Source organism: Hemicordylus capensis, chromosome 1 (genome assembly GCF_027244095.1).
Source record: "Hemicordylus capensis ecotype Gifberg chromosome 1, rHemCap1.1.pri, whole genome shotgun sequence".
NCBI classification, from domain to species: Eukaryota; Metazoa; Chordata; class Lepidosauria; order Squamata; family Cordylidae; genus Hemicordylus; species Hemicordylus capensis.
In genome coordinates this window covers 12075347-12097862 of record NC_069657.1, presented here as the reverse complement: position 1 = coordinate 12097862, position 22516 = coordinate 12075347, and the positions used below count along the sequence as shown (strand labels likewise).

The window sequence follows — 22516 nt, the reverse complement described above, 5'->3', positions numbered from 1 at the left end:
ACAAATGGAATCAACTGAATGGCCTCCATGTTGTAGTATCTTTTTTGCATCAATGCATATTGAGCTCTTTCTGTCATTAATTTAAAACACTTCCATTAATCTTCCTATGCCACTGTTTGAGAAAGACATGGTTGTAAAGTCTAGATCACTTCAACTCACCAGCTCTTAAGCAAAAGGTGGCCATGGTTTTAAAAGTGTGAGAAACATACTTTTACAATTGTGGGAGAATGTTCTTGAATCCAAACAACAAAGATTCACTAAACCCCTCTACTGAGTGAACATGTGACTAAACATTTGTTTTTTTACTGAAGATATGAAGCAGACTATACCACATATAAGTTAATCAAACTCAATGAATCCTTTGAAAACAGACACTTAATATTGTATTCAACTTTATATGGGTTACAAAATGTATTTCAAAACAGTTTTCCTAACCAGTCTGTAAAGTGCTGCATCTGTCTAAGCTCCAAAAAAAATGAATGGAACTTACACTGGTTGAGCAGCTAGAGGACTAATAACAGTAGTCAAAGATTTGAAGGGCTTTTTATTTTAATGAATCAGTCTAGCCCCATTATTCATAATATTAGAACATCATTTTGGAATAAAGTTTTAAACACCTACAATTTTATATTGGAACGTCAGGATTGGCATGAATTTTATGTGCTGCACTTCACTTAATTACAGGTGAAATTGTTCTACATGAATACAAAATAAATCAACTGAACAGAGGGTAAAGACAAGAGGATGTGTTATTGCCAGAGGTGTTTTTTTTTTTTTTTTTAATAAACCAGCCATTAATACAGCTCCTTCACAGCAATTAGGTAAACAGACTTGAATACAAAGACTGCATCTTTTTACAAGATCATCTGGTCAGAATGTAGGACCCCTAAGTCTGGTCAGCCAGAAAATGCAGAGTCTAATCTTATTACTTGCCATACCATGTGCCTGGGTTTATGGTAGCTATATTCTGAAATACTTTTAAAAATTCCCCTTTCCCCCTCCAGTTTTAACAGGACAATGTAAAATTGCTTACAGACATTCCTCATATGCGGCCATTTTAAAATTAAAGTTTTAAAATGGCCACATATACCACAATTTCTGGCATTTCAAGAAGACAGCAGAAGCAGCTTAAGAAGTGCATTTCTGAATGATTCAATAGCTACATCTGTTTTATCCGATAGTACTTACTATATTTAGAGTAACAATTTTCCTGTGAATTGTGTGAAAGATAATGCAAGTTATCTTTCCCATATAGCCAAGGGGCAGGTATGCAAGTTCAAGTGTAAGCCTAAAGTCTTGGCAGAGTTTCCAGTTCAGACGTTGCTCGATTAATAATGCCTAAATTGCTTTTTAACATCCTCTAGTTTTAAAAGTAATATAGAAATTTGGTACAAGAACAGTTTAAACGGAAACATGGAGGAAAATACTGCATGCACAATCATTTCCATTAAACTGCTTTTGTGCCAATTCCCCACAACTGTTTTTTGAACTTAGGAAATATTGGAAGAACAGTTCAGGAGTTCTGTGGGGAAAGAGAACAGCAAACATTTCAAAAAATTGAGGTATGCTCACATTAACCTTTGGAAAATGTAGTGCTTATTATAAGCCACAGTGTTTATTCATATATAGCTTCACTGGATTCCACTAACAAAAAATAAATGATCAGATCTTGTGACCATGGTTTATCTTACAAGCGTAACATGTATACGTTACAACCATGATGGCTGAGATCCAAAAAGGCTCATGTACATAAAATGCTCATACACCCACACACCCACCCACCCAATTTTTCCTTCTAGCTGCAGCCTCTCAAACTTTAATGCTGTTCCAGAGAATGCTCCAACCATCAGAAGGAACTTTTCAGTAAGAAAGGGGGGGGGGATCCCAGTGCACTTGTACAACATTGTACATGATCCTTTGGATTCCAGCCACTGAATGTAATTTCAGTGTAAGAAAAAATGACAAGATTGATAAAGGAAAGTATTGAGTTATATTACTTCACTGGGCTATTGCAGAAATAACATGAGTGTTCTTTAATCATGGTTAAGGTAATAGGCCATATTATATCCAGCCTACTATGTAACACTTCATGCATCCATGAAATGCAGCTCTTAACAAATGACTATCAGCAGCCACTGACTGCTCTTCCTTTAGCATAAAAGGCTATGATTTTAAACAGCATATGCTACAACACATGCAATAATAATATTTAACATTTATATGACACTTTCGTGTTCAAAGCACTTACATAAACTTGTAATTATTACAACCACACTGTAAGATAGGGTGAGCAGTATCATCCCCATACCTCACGCATCTGCAATCTCAAGTCTTTTAACCACTATGTTCTCACTCAGAGCTAGTGTGAGGCCAATGAATCAATGCAAGGAAATACAACATTAACAGATCAACACCTGTTATGTTTGTTGCAATTTGTTAGTTTTATACAATAAAAAAAAAAATAAAGTGCGTGAGGCATTTAGCTCAATCACTGATATGGCAGAGACAGAAGTAACTCATGCCAGTGCACAGTACTGACGACTCCAGAGTCTGCAGATTATGATGTTTACATCCGCAATACCACACCATTTCAGATCCATACCATCATTTCACCAGTACACCTATTTTTAAAAATTGGTTTAACTTGTACTAAAATCACAGTAAGAGGATTGTTTACTGGGAAAATTGATATGCATTCATGGTATTGTTACTTAAACTTCCATTTTTAATATTCAAAGGCACTATATAATCCAGATTGGAATATACCTTTTAAATCCATGTTTTAAACCAGAATCTGTTTTGAGCCATATGGTACAAAAACATATGAAATGCAAAATAACAAGATAAAACTCTTCTATGGCTATGCCAATTTCAAAACAACTCTTACTGCTATTGTAGTTTACTGCCCTGAATTTATTGCTGGCAATGGTCCCCCAACATAAACATTATACTCAAACCTCTCTATTGTAAGCAGAATTGTCAGGGACAGACAGTAATAAACCTAATATTTTGACAGGACACACTACATACATCCAAAAAGGTAACAAAATCACCTTTTTTAATGAGATGCATGCTTAATGTCCTATGGCACTTAAGGATTTAATGAAAAGCCTATAGACATTTAATGCTTGGCTTCGGTTTAAAAATGAAATTACTTATTTTTGTTTAAAAGAGCCACCTTCTACTCTGCTTTCCAGGAACTTGTCCAGCTCTGCCTCTCTCTTCACTGCCTCTGGCAATACCTTTGGTGCATTTGGAAAACAGATCAATATCACACTCATGTTGTCTCGGCTTCCCTGGAGGGGAGGGGAAAAAAAATAAGAGTTTAGACAAAGTCCAATTTTCCAGTATATTATTCAAAAGTCCATCAATAAAATCCTATATACATTTGCTTATATAGCACAGTTCTAAAGTCCTTATTCAACACAAGCAGTTCATCACAGTTCATAACTTCTCATGCAAATATTTTTCGCCACAAAGTACAGCACTATAATAGGAAAAATTGGTTTAGTTTACAAATGTGTGTTCAGTATTGGTCCTATACAGTCCAATCCACAGCCTAACTCAAAAGCCAGCAACTGAATTTGAGGCAGACAGTATACACCATTAGCAACATTCCACACATTCTGCAAAGTAACATCTTACTAACACAAACTTGCAAATCAAACAGATTTGAATGCTCACACAGAACATGAATTGCAGTAAAAGTATGGTATGCTCATTTCCCTGAAAACCTCTGCCTACCTTATACAAGCAGGTGTCGACTATCTCATTGCATACTCTCTCAAGGTCATCAGTGACTTCAAGTCTTGATCTTACAAATTCACACAGCTCTTCATTTCCCATAACATCCCAGATACCATCACAAGCCAGTATGATAAACTGATCGTCATCTTCTGATCTCTCAATTTCATAGACTTCAGGCTCAGGAGAAACAAGCTGCTCTGTAGGGCCTTTCCCATGGACACATTTGTAATCAAAGTCGCCAAGTGCTCTAGACACAGCAAGTGATCCATTCACACGCTGAATCATAACTGAACCTCCTGCATTCTGTATACGCTCCTTCTCCAGTGGATTATTTGGTTTGTGATCTTGTGTAAAGAAATAAACCTTCCTGTTTCTACAAAGTAAACCCCTAGAGTCTCCACAGTTGATAAAATAAGTGTACTGGGGAGAAATCAGGACTCCCACAGCTGTTGACCCGCTTCTGTCTGCACCATGTTTCTTCTCAGAGAGTATCCTCATTTGTTCATCAATTTGCAGAAAACCTGTTCTGATTCCAGTCTTTACACTTTCCACAGATGGTGAAGCACCACGCCCTTTAAAATCATGATTGCTTGTGATGTGATCTAATAAATGCTCACAGCAATATTTGGCAACTTGGGATCCGGCATGCCCATCATACACAGCAAAAAAAGACCATCCATCCAGTCCATTTGGTAAGCCAATGACAGCTGTATGTGCATCCTCCATCTCAACTCGCCAACCTTGCATACTACTTAGCCCATAACGTAGTCCATTGCCCTGGCCTTGGGCATTGTGCTTCTCCATCTTTGGCTTATCTAAAAATGCTCCCATGATGTCTTGTCCTTTCGGTTCTACGAAGACAAAAACAAAACAAAACATGCTGTTAAGCTATTTCTAAGGGATGGGATATTGATCTGTCATATGCAGAATATGGTGCATAAAGAAAACAATGAATTGGAGCCCTTACCATATGAAAGAGAAAAAAATGGGGAATTGTGTGGCATCCTGCTTGAACTTTATTCAAGCATACTTTCTATGTTTTCAAAAACATAGCTGTTAATGTGCAAAATAATATTTTAATAATGTATATATTAATTAATATAAACATTCTCTCTCTCTTTCTCTCCCCCCAGTTTTTCCAGAACATCTAGAGTAAATGTAAATCAAACCACTACTCAAACTCTTCAGAAATAAGCATAGGTCCTTAAATTCTTGAATTAATACTTTCTTGTACTGCAATCCGGGGCTAGACAATTCCCAGAATTGCCAGCTCACAACGGCACCAGGAAATTTAGGTGTGGCGCCTGAGCCAGGTGATGGATGGAAGTAAACAGGAGTGAGCAAGCAAGGTGGCGACAGATTGCTTTGCTCCCTCCTCCTGCTGGTTGCATTGGCCTATCACATGCAGAGCCAGAATGACATAACCAGGAGGCTGAGAAGAGCAGCTGCCCCCAACTTGCTTGTTCACTCCTCCTACCTGAGCCAGGCAATGGACAAATGCAACCAAGAGGAATGAGGAAGTAAAGCAGGGGTAGGTTGCTCCCTCCGCTTCCTGGTTGTATCAGTCCATTGCCTGCCTGACTGGCAATGACTAGAAGAGAGCAACCCATCCCCAACTTGCTGGCTCACTCCTCCTCCTGGTCACATCAGTCTATTGCCTGCCTATGCCAGACAGATATGAGTAGGAAGAGGAGTGAGCAAGCAGGGGGGAGGGAATCCTCCCAGCATGGAATGGTGGGCACTGCTAGTGGCAAGTAGCGAGTTTGTTCCTCCCCTGCAGCCTGCAATCGAGCAGAGAGCAGTCAGCTCCTAAATTTTGCTCCTAAAGGAAAAGCAAGATTGCAAGCAATGCTTTCAAATGCCATTTCATATGCCAACTAACCAAAGCAAAATTTAATTCAATCAAACATGTCATGTTTGACCCCTGCTAACTGGCCAAAGAGGCACCTTTTACCATGGTGATTCTCTTTATTTAGCAGGGGGAGGGTAACTGGCCCTATCCACCCCCACAGTACTTCCAGTGACTGTTGCTGGTGTCTATCTTGTGTTTCTTTTTAGAATGTGAGCCCTTTGGGGACAGGGTTCCATTTTATTTGTTTGTTATTTCTCTGTGTAAACCGCCCTGAGCCATTTTTAAAAGGGCGGTATAGAAATCAAATTTATTATTATATTATTATTATTTATTATTTTACACAGTCAGACAGGTGTTATTGACTGGTTTGTTTTATCCAGACATCGAGTCTTTCCCAAGGACCTGGGATGGCTGAATTTTATTATCAATACTGTAGGTTATTATAGATATCGTCGCAAAATATAGGCTGTTCCCAGTAAAGCTGCTTTTTGTAATTGGCTGGTGGTGATTTCTGTGGCCCCTATGGTGTTGAAGTGCTCTTCAAGGTCTTTTGGAACTGCACCCAGGGCACCAATTACCACTGGGATGATTTTGGTCTTTTTCTGCCGCAGCCTTTCAATTTCAATTTGTAGATCTTTGTATTTTGTAATTTTTTCTATTTCTTTTTCTTCTATTCTGCTATCCCCTGGTATTGCTATGTCGATTATTTTCACTTGTTTTTCTTTCTTCTCGGCTACAGTTATATCTGGTGTATTGTGTGGCAGATGTTTGTCTGTTTGTAGTCAGAAGTCCCATAATATTCTTACATCTTCATTTTCTTCAACTTTTGCAATTTTATGGTCCCACCCATTTTTGGCTACAGGTAGCTTGTATTTTTTACAGATGTTCCAGTGTATCATCCCTGCTACCTTGTTATGCCTTTGTTTGTAGTCATTCTGTGCGATCTTTTTACAACAACTGATTAGGTGGTCCACTGTTTCATCTGCTTCTTTACAAAGGTGGCACTTGCTGTTTGTTGTGGATTTTTCGACTTTTGCTCTTATTGCATTTGTTCTTAGTGCCTGTTCTTGCGCAGCCAGGATTAAACCCTCTGTTTCTTTCTTCAAGCAACCATTCTTAAGCCATTGCCAGGTCTTGGTGATGCCTGATTTTGCACTTATATTGTGCAAATATTGACCATGCAGGGGCTTATTTCTCCATTTTTCTGCTCAGTTCTTGACTTGTTCTTTCTTGTAGGCCTGCTTTGTTTCATTGGTGTTGAATAGTTTTGCAAACTTGACCATTTGAGGTGCATCTTCTTCACTGTCCTTGATATATTCTTCAAGGCCTCTTTTCTCCTCCTCTACTGTTTGATGGACTTGCAGCATTCCTCTTCCACCTGAGCTGCGAGGGAGGTATAGCCTATCGACATCACTGCGGGGGTGCTGAGCATGATTGATGGTCATGATTTTCCTGGTCTTATGATCTAGTGTCTCTAGCTCTGCCTGGGTCCAGCGCATTATTCCTGCAGTGTATCTGATAACAGGTATAGCCCAGGTGTTTATGGCTTGTATGGTGTTCCCGATATTGAGTTTGGACTTGAGGATTTTTCTAACTCTCCTGATGTATTCACTTCCAATTTTTCTTTTAACTTCAGTGTGTGCGATGTTATCAGCCTGGAGAATGCCCAAGTATTTGTAAGGTTCTTTTTCTTCCAGGTTCTTGATCTTGCTTCCATTGGGCAGTTCTATTCCTTCTGTTTTTCTTATTTTCCCTCTGTTCATTATTAATGCAGCACACTTGTCCAGTCCAAACTCCATTGCTATATCACTACTGAATATACGGACAGTGTTTAGAAGTGATTCGATTTCTGACTGGGACTTTCCATACAACTTCAGATCATCCATGTACAGCAGATGGTTGATTTTACTGGATGTTTTAGATGTTTGGTATCCGAGGCCTGTTTTGTTTAGTATTTGTGAAAGTGGGGTCATGGCGATTACAAACAACAGAGGGGATAGTGAGTCCCCTTGGAAAATGCCTCTTCTAATGCTAACCTGTCCGAGTATCTCGCCATTGATTGTTAACTGTGTACTCCACATGCTCATTGCTTGTTTTGTTTAGTATTTGTGAAAGTGGGGTCATGGCGATTACAAACAACAGAGGGGATAGTGAGTCCCCTTGGAAAATGCCTCTTCTAATGCTAACCTGTCCGAGTATCTCGCCATTGATTGCTAACTGTGTACTCCACATGCTCATTGCTTTTTAAAATAAATATCTGAATGTTTCTGCTGACACCAGTTGTTTTTAAACATTTTCGTATCCATATGTGAGGCAATGAGTCGAAGGCTTTCTTGTAGTCAATCCATGCAACACTTAGATTGGTTTTTGTTCTCTTGCAATTTTCTAAAATCATTTTGTCAATCAGCAGCTGGTCTTTTGTGCCTCTGCTGTTCGGGCAATTTCCTTTCTGTTCAACTGGAAACTGTTTGTTAGTTAATAAGTGTTGCATTACTTCATCTGCTATTATTCCAGTTAATAATTTGAACATGGTTGGCAGGTAGGTTATCGGTCTATAATTACTTGGAACTGTACCTTTTGCTGGGTCTTTCATTATGAGATGAGTTTTGCCAGTTGTTAGCCATTGTTCAGTATCACCTCCTTGCAAAATGTGATTGAACTGTTTTGATAGTTGTTTATGGAGGTTTGTTAGGTGTCTAAGCCAAAAGCCATGCAGTTCGTCGTCGCCTGGTGGAGTCCAATTTTTAATTTTCTTTGCTCTTTCACTTATTAATTCTGGTGTTATTATTAGATCTTGCATTTGTTGGTTACATTTTTCAACCTCTTTCATCCAGCCTGCTTTTTTATTATAATCTATTGAATTGTCCCATAATTTCCCCCAGAATTGCACTGTTTCTTCTTTATTTGGTGTTTCTAGGTTTCTTGCAGTATCTCCTTCTATGCTTTGGTAGAAACGCCTCTGATTCTACTGGAATTGGAGATTCTGCCTGTGTTGTGCAATTCTGGCTTCATATCTGCTAATCTTCTTTGACACTGCTGTTTTGCTGCTTTATTATTTCCAGGACTTCTCTAATTTTCCTTGAATCTAGGTGGTCTTTTTGGATCAGATACTGCTTGGTGTTTTCATTCTTCGGCTTCTTGTCTTTCATATATTTCAATTTACTAGCATCTGATCTAAGCCTGGCAATTTTATTTTCTAATCTAATCTTCCATTTAGGTGATGTACTACTTGCTTTTTTTACAGGTCCATTGATCTTATATCCGAGCTCTTGTGTTGTTATTGTTGCTGCACTGTACATTAGTTGGTTTGTTTCTTGCAAATTATTGGTTGTTATTTCTGCAAGTTGTTACTTCTGCATGAGCCCCTGGTGGCGCAGTGGTAAAACTGCCGCCCTGTAACCAGAAGGTTACAAGTTCGATCCTGACCAGGGGCTCAAGGTTGACTCAGCCTTCCATCCTTCCGAGGTCGGTAAAATGAGTACCCAGAATGTTGGGGGCAATATGCTAAATCATTGTAAACCGCTTAGAGAGCTCCGGCTATAAAGCGGTATATAAATGTAAGTGCTATTGCTATTGCTAAGTGCAGCATTGACATCTTTTAATGCCTGAGCAAGTTGTTTTTGGCAACTGTTTTGAGAGCTGGAAGTCGAACCCTGATGGTGGCTTGGTTCATGTGCTCAGTAATTTTTTGCTTTAGTTCTTGTTGCTTTTCTGTTAAACGGCATTTGGGTTTCTGAGGTGAAGGCAAAGGGGCGGTTGCCTGGTTTTAATTTTGAAACAGTTCAGCAACAGTGGCATCCTCTATTTCCAACACCTCCTCCACCTGCACCTGAGCAACTTCTTCAGTTGGTGGTAATTCTTCTTCTATATCTTGAGCCTGTGTTGCTCTTTGCAGTTCTTCCAGCTCTACTCCTGTGAATACTTTATTTCTTATGAACCTTCTCTGGTCTGCTAGCCTTTGTTCTGTTATTTCTGTATCTGGATGCTTCTCTTTCCAAATTTGGTACATTCTTTTTAAATAACCTCTTCTAGTTGGACTAGACTTATAATAATAGATCATTATTTCCTTGTTGGCATTTTTCGTATATTTTTTTCAGTTAAGCGACGTTTCTTCCAGTAACCCTGCAGTCTCCAGCCCTGGTTGCTCAACTGAAGATCCTGAGTCCTGTTGCCCACTTGCCACCAGATGTCCAGGGACTCCAGCACCTGGCGTGGTCCTTCTTGACCTGGGCAACAACCAATCCGGTATAGATTTATTAAAGTTATGTCGCACCATATTGTTGATGGGAGAGGCACTCTTTGTCTGGCTCCTCTGGTAAGACCTGTCCAGTATGGTTGGACCTCTGGCATAGCTCTCCCCTTCCTCAGAGCACGCAAGCCCCACAACCACGCCAAGGTAATGCCTCACTGGGGGCTAAGATAGTGCCTTATTATTATTAATTCGATTTCTATACCGCCCTTCCAGAAATGGTTCAGGGCGGTTTACACAGAGAAATAATAAATAAATAAGATGGCTCCCTGTCCCCAAAGGGCTCACATTCAAAAAACAAGATAGACACCAGCAACAGTCACTGAAAGTACTGTGCTGGGGGTGGATAGGGCCAGTTACTGTCCCCCTGCTAAATAAAGAGAATCACCACGGTAAAAGGTGCCTCTTTGCCCAGTTACCAGGGGCAACTGGGCAAAGTTGCCCAGGTGATGTTGTCTTGTCCCTGTATATGGACCGCTAGAGGAGTAATATCGTGGTGAATGCACCAGAGCCATAGTTCCATGGCCAGGAACAGGAGGGAGCTGGAGGAGGTGCCGCCCTGTCTGTTCAGATAAGCTTTGGCAGTAGTATTGTCCATTTGAACGAGGACGTGGGAGCCCCGTATCAGGGGGAGGAAGGCTCTTAAGGTCTTGAATATGGCTAAGAGATAATTGATATGGTGGGCAGCTCCGGTCGAGGTCCCGATGCCATGGATGTTGTGATTGTTGGAATGAGCGCCGCAGCCATCCATGGACGCATCCATGGTGAGTAGAAGGGAGGGGCGCAGAGGATGGAAGGGGGAGCCGATGGTGAGGTTGACCGGGTCTGTCCACCATAGAAGGGAGCGCAGGAACCGAGGCGATATCGTTAAGGTGGTGGTGAGGGAGTCTTCGTGTGGCGAGAACACTGACAAGAACCAGTGTTGAAGAGTCCTGGCCCGTAGCCAGGGAGGACGTAGGTGAGGGAGGACGTGAGGGAGGACGTGAGGGAGGACGTAGGTGGTGGAAGCCATGTGTCCTAATAGGCATTGAATTGTTTGCACTGACTGGCTTGGGTGGCAGAGGAGGTGAGATGAGAAGTGCAAGATGGCTTGAGTTCTGCGTTGTGGCAGGAAGATTTGGGACTGAATAGAGTTGAAGAGGATTCCCAGAAATTCTATCGTTCTGGAAGGGGTGAGCTTCAATTTTTCATAGTTCACCTGGAGGCCCAGGTTGGAGAGGAGGTTGATGACCGTGTGGAGGTCTTTGAGTAGAGATTGTGGCCCACCAGGAGCCAATCGCTGAGGTATGGAAAATTTTGTATGTTTTGTTGTTGTACGGCCGACACCACTGGGGCCATGCATTTGGTGATCACCCAGGGTGCAGATGCCAGTCCGAAGGGAAGGGCACGAAATTGGTAAGTGTTGTCTGCTATTTGAAAGCGGAGGAAACGACAGTGCTGGGGTCTGATGGTGATGTGATAGTATGCATCCTTGAGGTCTATGGAGACAAACCACTGGTTCTTGTGTAGGAGGGAGATGATAGTGGGAATAGTGACCATGCAGAACCTGCGGTAGATAATGTAGGAGTTGAGTTCCCGGAGATCCAGGATGGGGCAAAGGGAGCCATCCGGCTTGGGGACTGTGAAGTACCGAGAGTGGAAACCCGGGGATTGTGGATTGTGAACCAGTTCTATTGCAGATTTTGAGAGTAGAGAGTCATCTTCTGCCAGGAGAGCCGGGGTAGGCGGAGTGGGTAATGGAGGGTTGTATGGGGGGTGGATACAAATTCTATAGCATAGCCGACCCTCACGATGGTCAGAGACCAGGAGCCCATGGCGATATTCTCCCATGTGGGAATGAAGGGGGAGAGTCTGGTGCCCCAGCGGGGAGGAGGGTGTGAGTCATTGTCTCTTGGCTGGGGGCTGAGATCCTTTGGAACATAGGAACATAGGAAACTGCCATATACTGAGTCAGACCATTGGTCTATCCAGCTCAGTATTGTCTTCACAGACTGGCAGTGGCTTCTCCAAGGTTGCACGTAGGAATCTCTCTCAGCTCTATCTTGGAGAAGTCAGGGAGGGAACTTGAAACCTTCTGCTCTTCCCAGAGCGGCTCCATCCCCTCAGAGGAATATCTTGCAGTGCTCACATATCAAGTCTCCCATTCAGATACAACCAGGGCAGACCCTGCTTAGCTAAGGGGACAAGTCATGCTTGCTACCACAAGACCAGCTCTCCTCTCCTTAATCCTCCTCTCCTCTCCTTAAGATCGCTGCTGCATCTTGGATCCGGTGAAGTGTGAGCGCTTCCTGTAAGACTTGTATCTGTTAGAACGAAAGGACTAGTCCTGAGGTTGATAGTATTGTGGTTTAGAAGAATACGGTTGTTGTTGCCATTTTTGCGGTTTATAATGGTGGGTTGTGGAGTGTTGAAAACCCATGGACCGGGCTGTGTTACGAAGTTTCTGCACTTTCTGAAGAGTTTCATCTGTTTTCTCTCCGAATAGAGAGGAACCATCAAAGGGAAGATCTTCCACTCTAGATCTAGCATCAGGCGTGAGACCGGAAGACCCAAGCCAGGCATGGCGACGGAAGTTGCCATCACTTTAGCAGCCCCTTCCATGGAGTGGCGAATCGCATGGAGTTCCTGCTTGGACACCTGCGTGGCTTCATGGAGGAAAACTTTGGCAGGGCCCTGCTGCTCTTCAGGGAGATGATCTTAAAAGGGGGCAACATGGTCCCAAAGAAAGGAATGGTATTTGTCATAGTATGCCTGGTAATTTGTAATTCTTGTCAATAAAGAAACAATAGAGTATAAGCGCCTTCCATACGTGTCTAATTTCCTCCCCTCCTTGTCGGGTGGGGTGGAGGAGGAATATCTCCTGAACTTAGAGAGGGAATATTAAACCACAATAGAGTCTGTAGACGGATGTTGCTTCAGGAAGGAATTATCCTGATCCGTGGAGGTGTGAACCTTGTAAAAGGAATCAAGCCGTTTAGATGTTTGTGGAAGGGAGGAGGTCTTGGTCCAAGAGGTCTTGGCCACTTTGAGAATAGATGGGTTTAATGGGAGCGATACCGATGGACGGGCATCATCCTCGATTAGTTGGAATAGGGGGTCAGGTTCAGATTTGTCCTCCTGAGAAAGTTGGACTCCCAAGGAAGCTGCCATACGTGAGACAAAGTCTGTATAGATTCGGAAATCTTCCAGTGGGAATTTGTGCCTGGGGTCCAATAATAACGAAGGAGGTGAGGAGCCCAAGGATATCCTATAGGATAGAGATTACTATGGGCCCTCCTCATCCAAGGACGAATCTGATGAGTCGGTCAAAACCGGAGGCTGAAGTGGCTGAATCCAGAGCCAAGGCGCTGGTCTGCAGTCGGGGGCAATAGTGGCTGTAGCTGCCTGCACCGGCGAGTTCTTAGGTGGGACTCATGGAGGTAGAAGAGATGTAGTTCGGAGTGAAAGCGGAGGAGGTGAAGCTGTCAGTCCCAAAGGCGGGTTCGAGATTGATGCCAAGTTTGAGTAAGCAGGTACGGAAGGGTGAGGAGAGGCAGAACGTCGGAGGGGCAGCTCTGCGGCAGTTGAGGCGCAATGGAATTGGCGAACCTCCTGATGAGTGTTAAAATAGTCTGCTTCCTCCTCAACTTGTCTGGCGTAGCACTCATCCAGACCAGCTTCCAGGTCTCGATTGGCCCAGCGGCATGGTTGCTCCGGCGAGAGCTCCTCAGGTTCAGAGTGATGCTCGGACTCGTACACGGGATCGTGTGGACTAGAACCGTAGGTGACCTCGGTTTCTAAGACAGTTTCAGTATGAAGAGTTTGAGATCGGCGTTCGGTATTGTGCATCGATTTCTGCTTCTTTGTTGGTGGTTCAGAAGGAGCTCAACGGTCCTTCTTCCTCTTTTTCTTTTTGGCTGGCTGGACAGAGCATGGCTCAATCAATGTCGCCGTCGAAATAGACACTGCTACCGAACTCCTCGGTATCGATGAAGCCCGAGCTGCGGGATCGACTGGTACGTTCACCTTGGGGGTGGTTGCCGAGACTCCCGGAGGGAACGAAACGGGCTGTAAGCCCCGGGCTGCAGGAGAGGCACTGGACGAGGCCTGCACAGCAGACAGTTTGTCCGAGTCTGTAGTCTTGAACGCTTGTTCCCAAAGTCAAGAACGAAGTCGAGAGGCTCGATTTTTGCACGCCTGTTTGGTAAAGGCCGCACAATGCAGACAAGAGTCAACCTTATGGGATTTATCCAAACAAAAAAGGCAAAGTTTGTGGCCGTCGGTCGAAGGGATCTGGGATTTGACCACACTGCTTAAAGTTTGTAGTCTTTGCCATAGGCCGAAGAAGGTTTTATCGGAGAAAACGGAGGGAAAGGATCCGAGGCACGCCCAGCCCAAAGGCCACAACGGGACGGAAACAAAACTAGAGGAATAGCGGCGGGGGGGGGTTTACCGGGGAAGAAATGAAAACGCTAACGAAGGGAGTACTGAACCAAAACAGGGGAGAAAAGGGGATAGTAAGGCAGTGCTTGCAAAGGAATCTAGCAAGGAGCAGCTCAGCAATGTGTCCTCGATCGCGGACGAAGAAAGACTGGAGAGGGAAGCCCGTGCAGCCACCTATATACTGAGGGGGTGGGGTTACCGTCAAAAGTTAGAACTCTAGCTTGGAAGCTCTGATGTGGTCTCTGCGCAGGCGCAAAGCCCATTCGTGTAAAGCACAGAGACCATGTCGAACAACTGGAAAAGGTGCAAAAGAGGGCAACCAACATGATCAGGGGCTTGGAACACCTTCCTTATGAGGCAAGGTCACAACATCTGGGGCTTTTTAGTTTGGAAAAGAAGCAATGACAGCAAGACATGATCGAGGTGTACAAAATTATGCATGGAGTAGAAAGAGTGGACAGAGAAATCTCTCTCTCACAACGAAGTACCTTTTCTCACTGCACAATCAATCTATGGAATTATCTGCCAGGGGACATGTGATGCCCACTAGCTTGAATGGCTTTAAAATGGGCTTAGACATATGCCTTGATAAAAGCTTTTCTTATGTCTTGCACACAAAAAACCCACATCAAAGAGAAAACAGCTTGACTGTCTCTGGTCCTGAAACATCTGTTTTACACTGATGTTTTTATATGCAAAGCAGAGCAAGTCAAGGGGAAAGGGATTTTTAATTTCTAAGAAGTATTTGCCTAGCTGACAACATCTCAAGATGATCAATTTTTCTGAAATACTACAAAAGGAAGTTTTATATAAAATAAGCCTTGCATAAAATACAATTAAATACAATGATTGTGTAAAATACAACCATTCTGTGACTTGGGAGAGCAATTATTTCTAACTGGCTCCTCCACACACTCAACCCCACCCCCCCACATCTACTTATATGAATGGAGGGAGATAGAGAGAATATGTAAACAGGGACTGTCCCTTTCCTGGCTAATATCTGAATCACAATATGTTTCACAGCAACTTCTAAATATATTGATCTGTTCACTAAGAAAATTGTGCTTCTTCATTAATCTTATATTACAGACACTGACTATAGAAACTGTTAACACAATCCAAAATTATCTCCTCCGACTGACCTTGCTAATCTTCATAAAGGACCGAGTGGGATTCTTGTAAGTGGCACCCTGCAGCTGCTTCTTTACTCCCATTTAGGTATCTTTGGTATTTAAGGTTAACTATGGACTCTAAATCTGCAGCACTCTTATCTGACATACATGGATACCACTAAAAAAAATTACAATCCAACTTGCCCCCATTTTTTGCAGCTTGCCTCCACAGAACTCCTACAAACTACTTTTGGACAACTACATTTTTTTAAAGAAGCACTTTGCAAAAATGGTATACTAGCAACCCTTTAAATAGTAGACTATGATTTATATTAGATTATGTTACTTTTTCACCATGTCGTTCGGTTCAGATGATCCAAGAAGTCAAGGTTAATTGAACTATGAATGGGAACTGAAGGAATGCTGAGCCTGCACACCTCCCCTTTCTGCCATAGTTCCTGGTCTCATGTCCTGATCTGCAAATCAGTGAAACTACAGTTCCCAGGTGCAGACAACATACAGAGTTGTAGTTTGACAAATAAAGATTCTTATCTTGCAGTCAGGCACATGAGCCATAGAGGAAAGAGAACAAAGGAGTATGCAGGCTCCATGCTTCTATGTTTGCAAACACACAACAATTTGGTTCAGTTTGGCTATCTGAAACAAATCCAGTGAATTCTCACATCCTATCACAAGTTTTTGAAATCTCTTAACTTACACATAGTGCTACAGTATTGCACTTATTTACTGAGTCCCCCTCCCAACTTGTTATTCTGGGATGTTGTACATGATGCCACAGATTCGACTGCCTGTATCTTATGAATTATAGCCTAAAATATGGCTGCTGCCTATTACATGAACAAATGCAGTTACATGTACATCAAAACAGCTATACAGATTAAAGAGTTAGCACAAGCTTGTAAAATCACCTAGCTGACTAACAAACTGGAATTTTGCCCAGGGAACCTTTACAAAAGTTTTCTTGCAGTGATTGTGTGGCCAGGTGGGCTAATAACTTTCATAGACTTATTCGAAGGGTGGGCTAAACCAAATCCCTATATGAGTCACCTACAATACTAGCTACTCTTGGCCAAAAGGGAACACTATCTCTTGTCAATATCAGTATTCACATGAAAAGCAATCTTGGTTTAATCACCCGTAGCACCAAGGCAGAACAGTACTCGGGACTATATTCTCAAGATCTAACCTCTCCTATTGAGGTTACTAGAAGTACAATACTGTACTCAGTTTCTCCAGCAATTGCCCTTCATTTTATCCAGGAAAAATCTTCCTCTATTCATTAGAATGACAAAATGGCAGAACAGCCAATAAGCATAATTCAAGTTCCCCATAAGAAAGTACACTTGGGCAACAATTTAGCTGCTGTTTCTGTGTAAACTCCTACATAACTTTTTTTTTTTTTGTAAACATGGCTGCAGTCCCAAACAAGTGGGTACAGGGAAAAAATACTTCATGAATATACAGTAGTGGAAAAAGCTTTAAAAATGGCAAAGAGTGTTTTCAGACACCATATCTATCCCATGACACCACCACATGAGGTTTCCAATGTTGTCATCTGTTTGGTTATGGCAGCAATTCATGTTCTTTAATATGGTGCCAAAATTATTAGCTAGCACTCGTTATTTTTAGTCACACACAAATCTCCAGATATTACCCCAGAAAACTTTACGTAGGCATCAAGAACATAGAGAAGAGACTATATGTTTGAAAGGTTATCAATAGTCTTAACATAATTTGGAAGAAAAACGAAAAATGTGAATAAAAATGTATCCAACAAATACCAGCAATGGTACTGAAAAGTAGATGACAAAGACCTCAAATATTTTTAGTGTTGCATATCATACTTTAAAGTGAAGTGATGACAAATTGTTATAGAGTATACCAATGATTGCATGCATGCTTTGTGCAGGCTGCCAACACCAAAGAATAAATATAGCTTCTAAAAGCACCCTAAGGCAGGAAAGCGTAGGAATACATGGTCAATGTCACTGCAGTACAAGATCAACAGACTTAAGCTTTTTGCACAAGGACAAGATATTTTAATATGTTCACAGTCTATAGAGAGGTGAACATAATAAGGTAGCAAAATTCCAAGTCACCAAACAAGTTCTGAAAAGTCATGAATCTTATTTGTTAATGTAGATTTTAATTTATGTAATTATCTCTGCTGGCAAACATGGTTTAATGCCCAGTACAGGGGTGGGGGGGGAACCAAAAACCACCAGCCAGAGACCAAATGTTCCCTCCATAGCTACCGCAACCATTACAGCCACTCACAAGGAATGGGGGAGACTTGCTGCTTCCCCCCCCCCCCACACACACACTCTCTCTGACTGTCAGCTGCAAGCATAGTTTCCAATCCGGTCTTCTCATGCTCTAGCAGAGAGAAGAGGGGGAAGGAGCAGAGCTGACACAAGCTACCTTTCTTGCCTAGCTGAGGATAAATTTTCCTGCCGTGTCTGTCTTTTTTCTGTATGCAGGGGATAGATTTTGCTTTCTCATCAATGGTTTTCTTGACTGCAGCCCCTTTCCCCTAAACTATAAAAGTGAATGAAGCAAAGGAAAGGGGTTTCAATTGGGAAACAGACTTTTGCCTGTACTGCTCTATTCAGGGTAGCGCTGCAAAGCACCCCTCTATTCGATGTCTCAGCAGCACTGCATCGTGGGCTCATCATGAGTGAACTTTTCACCCTGCTTAAGTTATAAATGCAGTATTGCATTCACAAGTGGTCACTTGCATGAGCAAGTGTGGGGCAATGTCTGAGTTATGGCTTAGGTCCGAGTTATCTTAGAGAGCACCTTCTTCTACATGTTCCCTAGCACACGCTAAGGTCATCTGGGGAGGTCTATCTTCAGTTACCGCCGGCACGTCTAGTGGCAACTCAGAGGCGGGCCTTCTCTGTAGCTGCTCCTGGGCTATGGATTGCACTCCCAGCAGAAATCGATACGTCTTCTACTGTTGACCTTCAGGAGAGCCCTTAAGACCTATCTGTCTGGCCTGGCTTTCCAGGGTTTTTTTAACTGTTTTAAATGTTTTAATGATGGTTTTATGTCTTTATAGTTTTTAATAGTTAATTGATTCTAGTTTTATTTTAATGTAAACTGCTCTGAGCCATTTTTGGAAGGGCGGTATAGAAATCAAATGAATGAATGAATGAATGAATAATGTGCCTCAGGTCAATCTGACTGAATGGGACACCCCCACCCCTTTCTCTTACAGAGAGGCATCAGCCTGCAGGCAGACTCTATTTCAAAAAAATAAAACAAAGAGAGGAATTTCCTGGTCTAGTCAGACAACAGTTTGAAACACTCCTTCTAGGAGTAGCAAGGATACGGTGCATTTCCCAACTCATTGTGAACAACAAATTGTCTGGCGAGGACTTAGTAGAGAAGTGGCCCATAGAAACTAGCAACTTGTAATCATTTACATGTGAAGACATCTCAATCTTGAGATATACAACCGAGATCAGCTCTATTCACTAAATGCAGCACATCTGCACAGCCTTTTGTGGGGCAAAATCCACTCAAAGTGACTCAGTCCAGCTAGCAATGGACATCTTTGTTTTGTAAGCAATTCCTTACCTTAAAGGAAGAAGGAATGGCTTGGCCATTGCCCCAGGGCACATTTTGGAGTATATCTGCCCTGGCACACCACAGGTTCTCAGCCTGTGCTCATCACACATCCCAGCATCTTGAAACTGCATTTGCGCTTTTCCTTTCCCCTACTTTCCTGCTCATGAGGAGACCAACGTGCAACCAACGCACCATCTTTACCCAGGAAAGATAGGTAAAACTAACTTCTTGTGCTCCTAAGTCTCCTTGCCTCTTTGCTCCATTCTGTGCCTCCCTTCTCAGGCACTTTTCAAGGTAAACCTCTAGCCAGGCTCTGGTTTAAAACCTTAGCCAAACTGATTGCAACTAAGACTTCCATTCAGAATACTAGCTAGGTTTTACTGAATTTGCCTAACCAAACTCTTTTAACCATCTGTATACCCATTTTTATCCTTATTAAAGCTTTAAACTGTATTTCTGCCTTTTCATCTTTTCCAAAACACCAAGACTTGCTTAAATTAATACTGGAACCAAACTGCTCCTCAAGCCAAGCTAATTTCCCCACTTTACGCCAAAAGCATAGTTGGAGTGTCTAGCCAGCACTCCAGAGCAGTTCTGGTAACAATACATACATACCCTATTCCAGAATACTGGGATAACAGGGTCTGGGAAGAATTACATGGCCTCCTCAGACCCTCTAGGGAAAAGGGACTACAATAATAAAGGAGTGGGATGAGCTAAGCAACTTAAGTGACTCAGTCGCACCTCAGACCATGGTGTCTCAAAGGACTAGAGATTTTCCTGATTACACGGCACCTCTAAATAATTATCCCACACAAGCCAGGCCGTGGCAAATTTTGTTTGTATCTAGGAGCCAGCCTCAAAATTTAGGAACTAAACTCATTTTTTAGCTTTCAAAATTTTATTTATTTATTATTTGACACATTTGTATATCGGCCAAAACTTGCATCTCTGGCCAGTTTACCAAAAAAAATACAAAGAAAGAATAAAAAGGTTAAACACAATACAATAATTTAAAATTTAAAACAATGTTAAAAACTATTAAAACAGTATCTAGTTAAAAGTCTGGTTGGACAGATGTGTCTTAACTGCTCTTTTAAAAGTTGTCAGAGATGGGGAGCCTCTTATTTCAACAGGGAGCACTTGTTTTAGAAATCTCCTCTATAATGTATGAAAAAATGGAATTCACTTCACCAATAATTTTATAAAGGCAGAATAAAAATGTAAATAAGAAAATGCGGGGGGGGGGATCTCTTTGACACCTCTCCAACTCCATGTCACTCTCAGTGTTTTTATCCGGAGGGCAGTAGCACATCTCTAGTAACACATTTCCTTTCGGTCCTCGCAATATCACCCACAATGATTCTGTGGAGGACTCCAGTCCTCCTACATTTTCTAGCTTGTTGAATTCTATCCCTTCTTTAATATACAGTGCTACTCCACCCACAATCCACCCCAACTCCTGTCCTTTCTGTAGAGTTTGCATCTAGGAATAAGTGTCCCTCTGGTTCTTACCATTCCACCAGGTTTCCATTATGCCCCGTCTAGACACTGAATGATGTCCGCAAGCTTCACACCAGGCAGGCAAGTCACCATATGGTCTGTACGCAGGTCTGAGACCCATCTCTCTATGCCCCTAACAACAGAATCTTCCACTACTAGGAGGTCTACAAGCCCCATAGGAGTATCCTTTGTGACAGAGGATATGGGTGCATCACCCAAGGAAGGAGTCCCTTCTAAGGGAGCATTCCCTTCTTCCTCAGACTGATGTCCTCCTTCCCTGAGACCTTCATTCTCCATGACAGCAGAAGATCTGTTGGCCTGGAATTGGATGCCTCTATCACATCACTGAGGGTCTCTCATCCACATCCTCTCTGCCTCCCTGAGTATCTCCAGGTCAGCCACCTTAGCTTCAAGGGAACGAACTTGTTCCCTAACAGCCAGGAGTTTTTCCACCGAGTGCACACTCACAACCTCTGCCCCTCAGGCAGATAGTCTTACATGCAACACTCCATACAATACACTGGGAGACCCCCCCTCCCCTGCTAACATTCTACCTTCATAACTGGTTTTATTGGCTATTAAGAGTATATGAAGCTTGTTTACTTGAAAGCTAGGTGTTAGCTGTAGTTGTCAGCTAAGTAAAGGTTTTAAGCTCTGCTCTCCAAGAAAATCACAAAAGTGGGGTAGAACTCACATTCTTCTCGTGCTGTGTCTCTCCTTTGTGATAAAGGGGGACTGCTTATGCACCTCCCCAGACACTTCCCTGCTAATCTCCACACAAAACTGCTATGTTAGAAAACTCCTGTTCATAAAACTCTGTGTAGCAAAGCTCCCCCTGGTCTGAACCTTGTCTTTCTTCTCAAGAGCTGCCTCCAAACTGAGCCACCTCAGCAATGTGGGCCCTCCCACAAGCTGTGTGACTCACCTGCAACTAATCCCCACCCACTGTTTCTCTAGGCACAACTGAAACTGCCCTGTCCCCCCACAAAAAAACCCACAAAAAAATCATGTCATGGCCACTGTGCATGTCTAGTGACCAACTTAAGAAAATCAAAAGCAAACTGAATATGTCAAGGGAAGTAGGAACTCGGAGAAACAAATTCTTAGATCTAAAAATAATGAGTCTTTAAACACACCAAAAGCTGGAAACAAAAGGGGCACCGGAGATGTTAGGTGAGGGGTATAAAAAGCAGAGATCTGAATTTTCTAGGAAGATCTGAATTGGAAATTTTTCTGGAAAATTTCCCAGCCAAGATTCCAGGCATATTTCTCCTCATTTGCATTGATTTTTCCTCCTTTAAAAATTACTGTGCAAATGACACTGATGCCCTAAATAGGTTGTGATCTGATTTGGCATGTTATTTGACCTACTTATACAGTTAAACACACACACACACCCCACACATTAATTTCCCACACTGTATCTCAAAGGTTTTTTAAATAGCAAAGTAACTGAACGGAAATATTTAATGGAGTGGACCAGTGTTCCCTCTAACAGGGATTCCCAGATGTTGTTGACTACAACTCCCAGAATCCCCAAGCAAAAGTCATTGCAGCTGGGGATTCTGGGAGTTGGTAGTCAACAACACCTGGGAATCCCTGTTAGAGGGAATATTGAAGCGGACAATAAAGACTCTGTGTGCTTTGTTCTACTAAAACACATTCAAAGCTTTGTGTGGATTTTTTTAAAAAATCAATACCTAAGTCAATAAAACATATGCACCCTCTCACACATTTCCTAGATATAATAACCTGAAAAACATTAATTACAACTTTCAAAATGCTGCACTTACCTCATATTGCCCTGAGATTTATTCATTGTTACTAATTAATTTTATGAAACTTTACTGACTAGCATTGTGCATGTGCTGCTGGAGGTCCAGACTACTGCTGCACTATCACTTGAATGGGCAAAAAGGAAAATTTTCATCAATCTTCCCTTTCCTCTGCTGTCCACTTTGTGGCACCAAGATATGTACCCGAGTGTCACACAAAATTTTCCATTTCTAAAATGAAGCCAATGAAATTTTAGAA

At 42.2% G+C, this 22516-nt stretch overlaps 1 protein-coding gene and 1 long non-coding RNA gene across 3 annotated transcripts in view; one reads left to right on the top strand and one right to left on the bottom strand.

Moving 5' to 3' along the window:
• LOC128330411 (uncharacterized) overlaps positions 1–12625 on the top strand; it is an 83570-nt gene extending 70945 nt beyond the window's left edge. The window contains exon 3 of the long non-coding RNA XR_008310073.1: positions 12334–12625. This is a non-coding gene — a long non-coding RNA (uncharacterized LOC128330411). The remainder of the gene's footprint in view (positions 1–12333) is intronic.
• PPM1A (protein phosphatase, Mg2+/Mn2+ dependent 1A) overlaps positions 1–22516 on the bottom strand; it is a 54532-nt gene that overhangs the window by 13394 nt on the left and 18622 nt on the right. For both annotated transcript variants that reach the window (XM_053263256.1, XM_053263246.1), the window contains exons 2-3: positions 3745–4598; positions 3179–3296 (exon numbers count right to left, since the gene is read on the bottom strand). In XM_053263256.1, the coding sequence (XP_053119231.1) occupies positions 3179–3296; positions 3745–4578 (952 nt within the window). In that variant the 5' untranslated portion in view covers positions 4579–4598. The remainder of the gene's footprint in view (positions 1–3178; positions 3297–3744; positions 4599–22516) is intronic.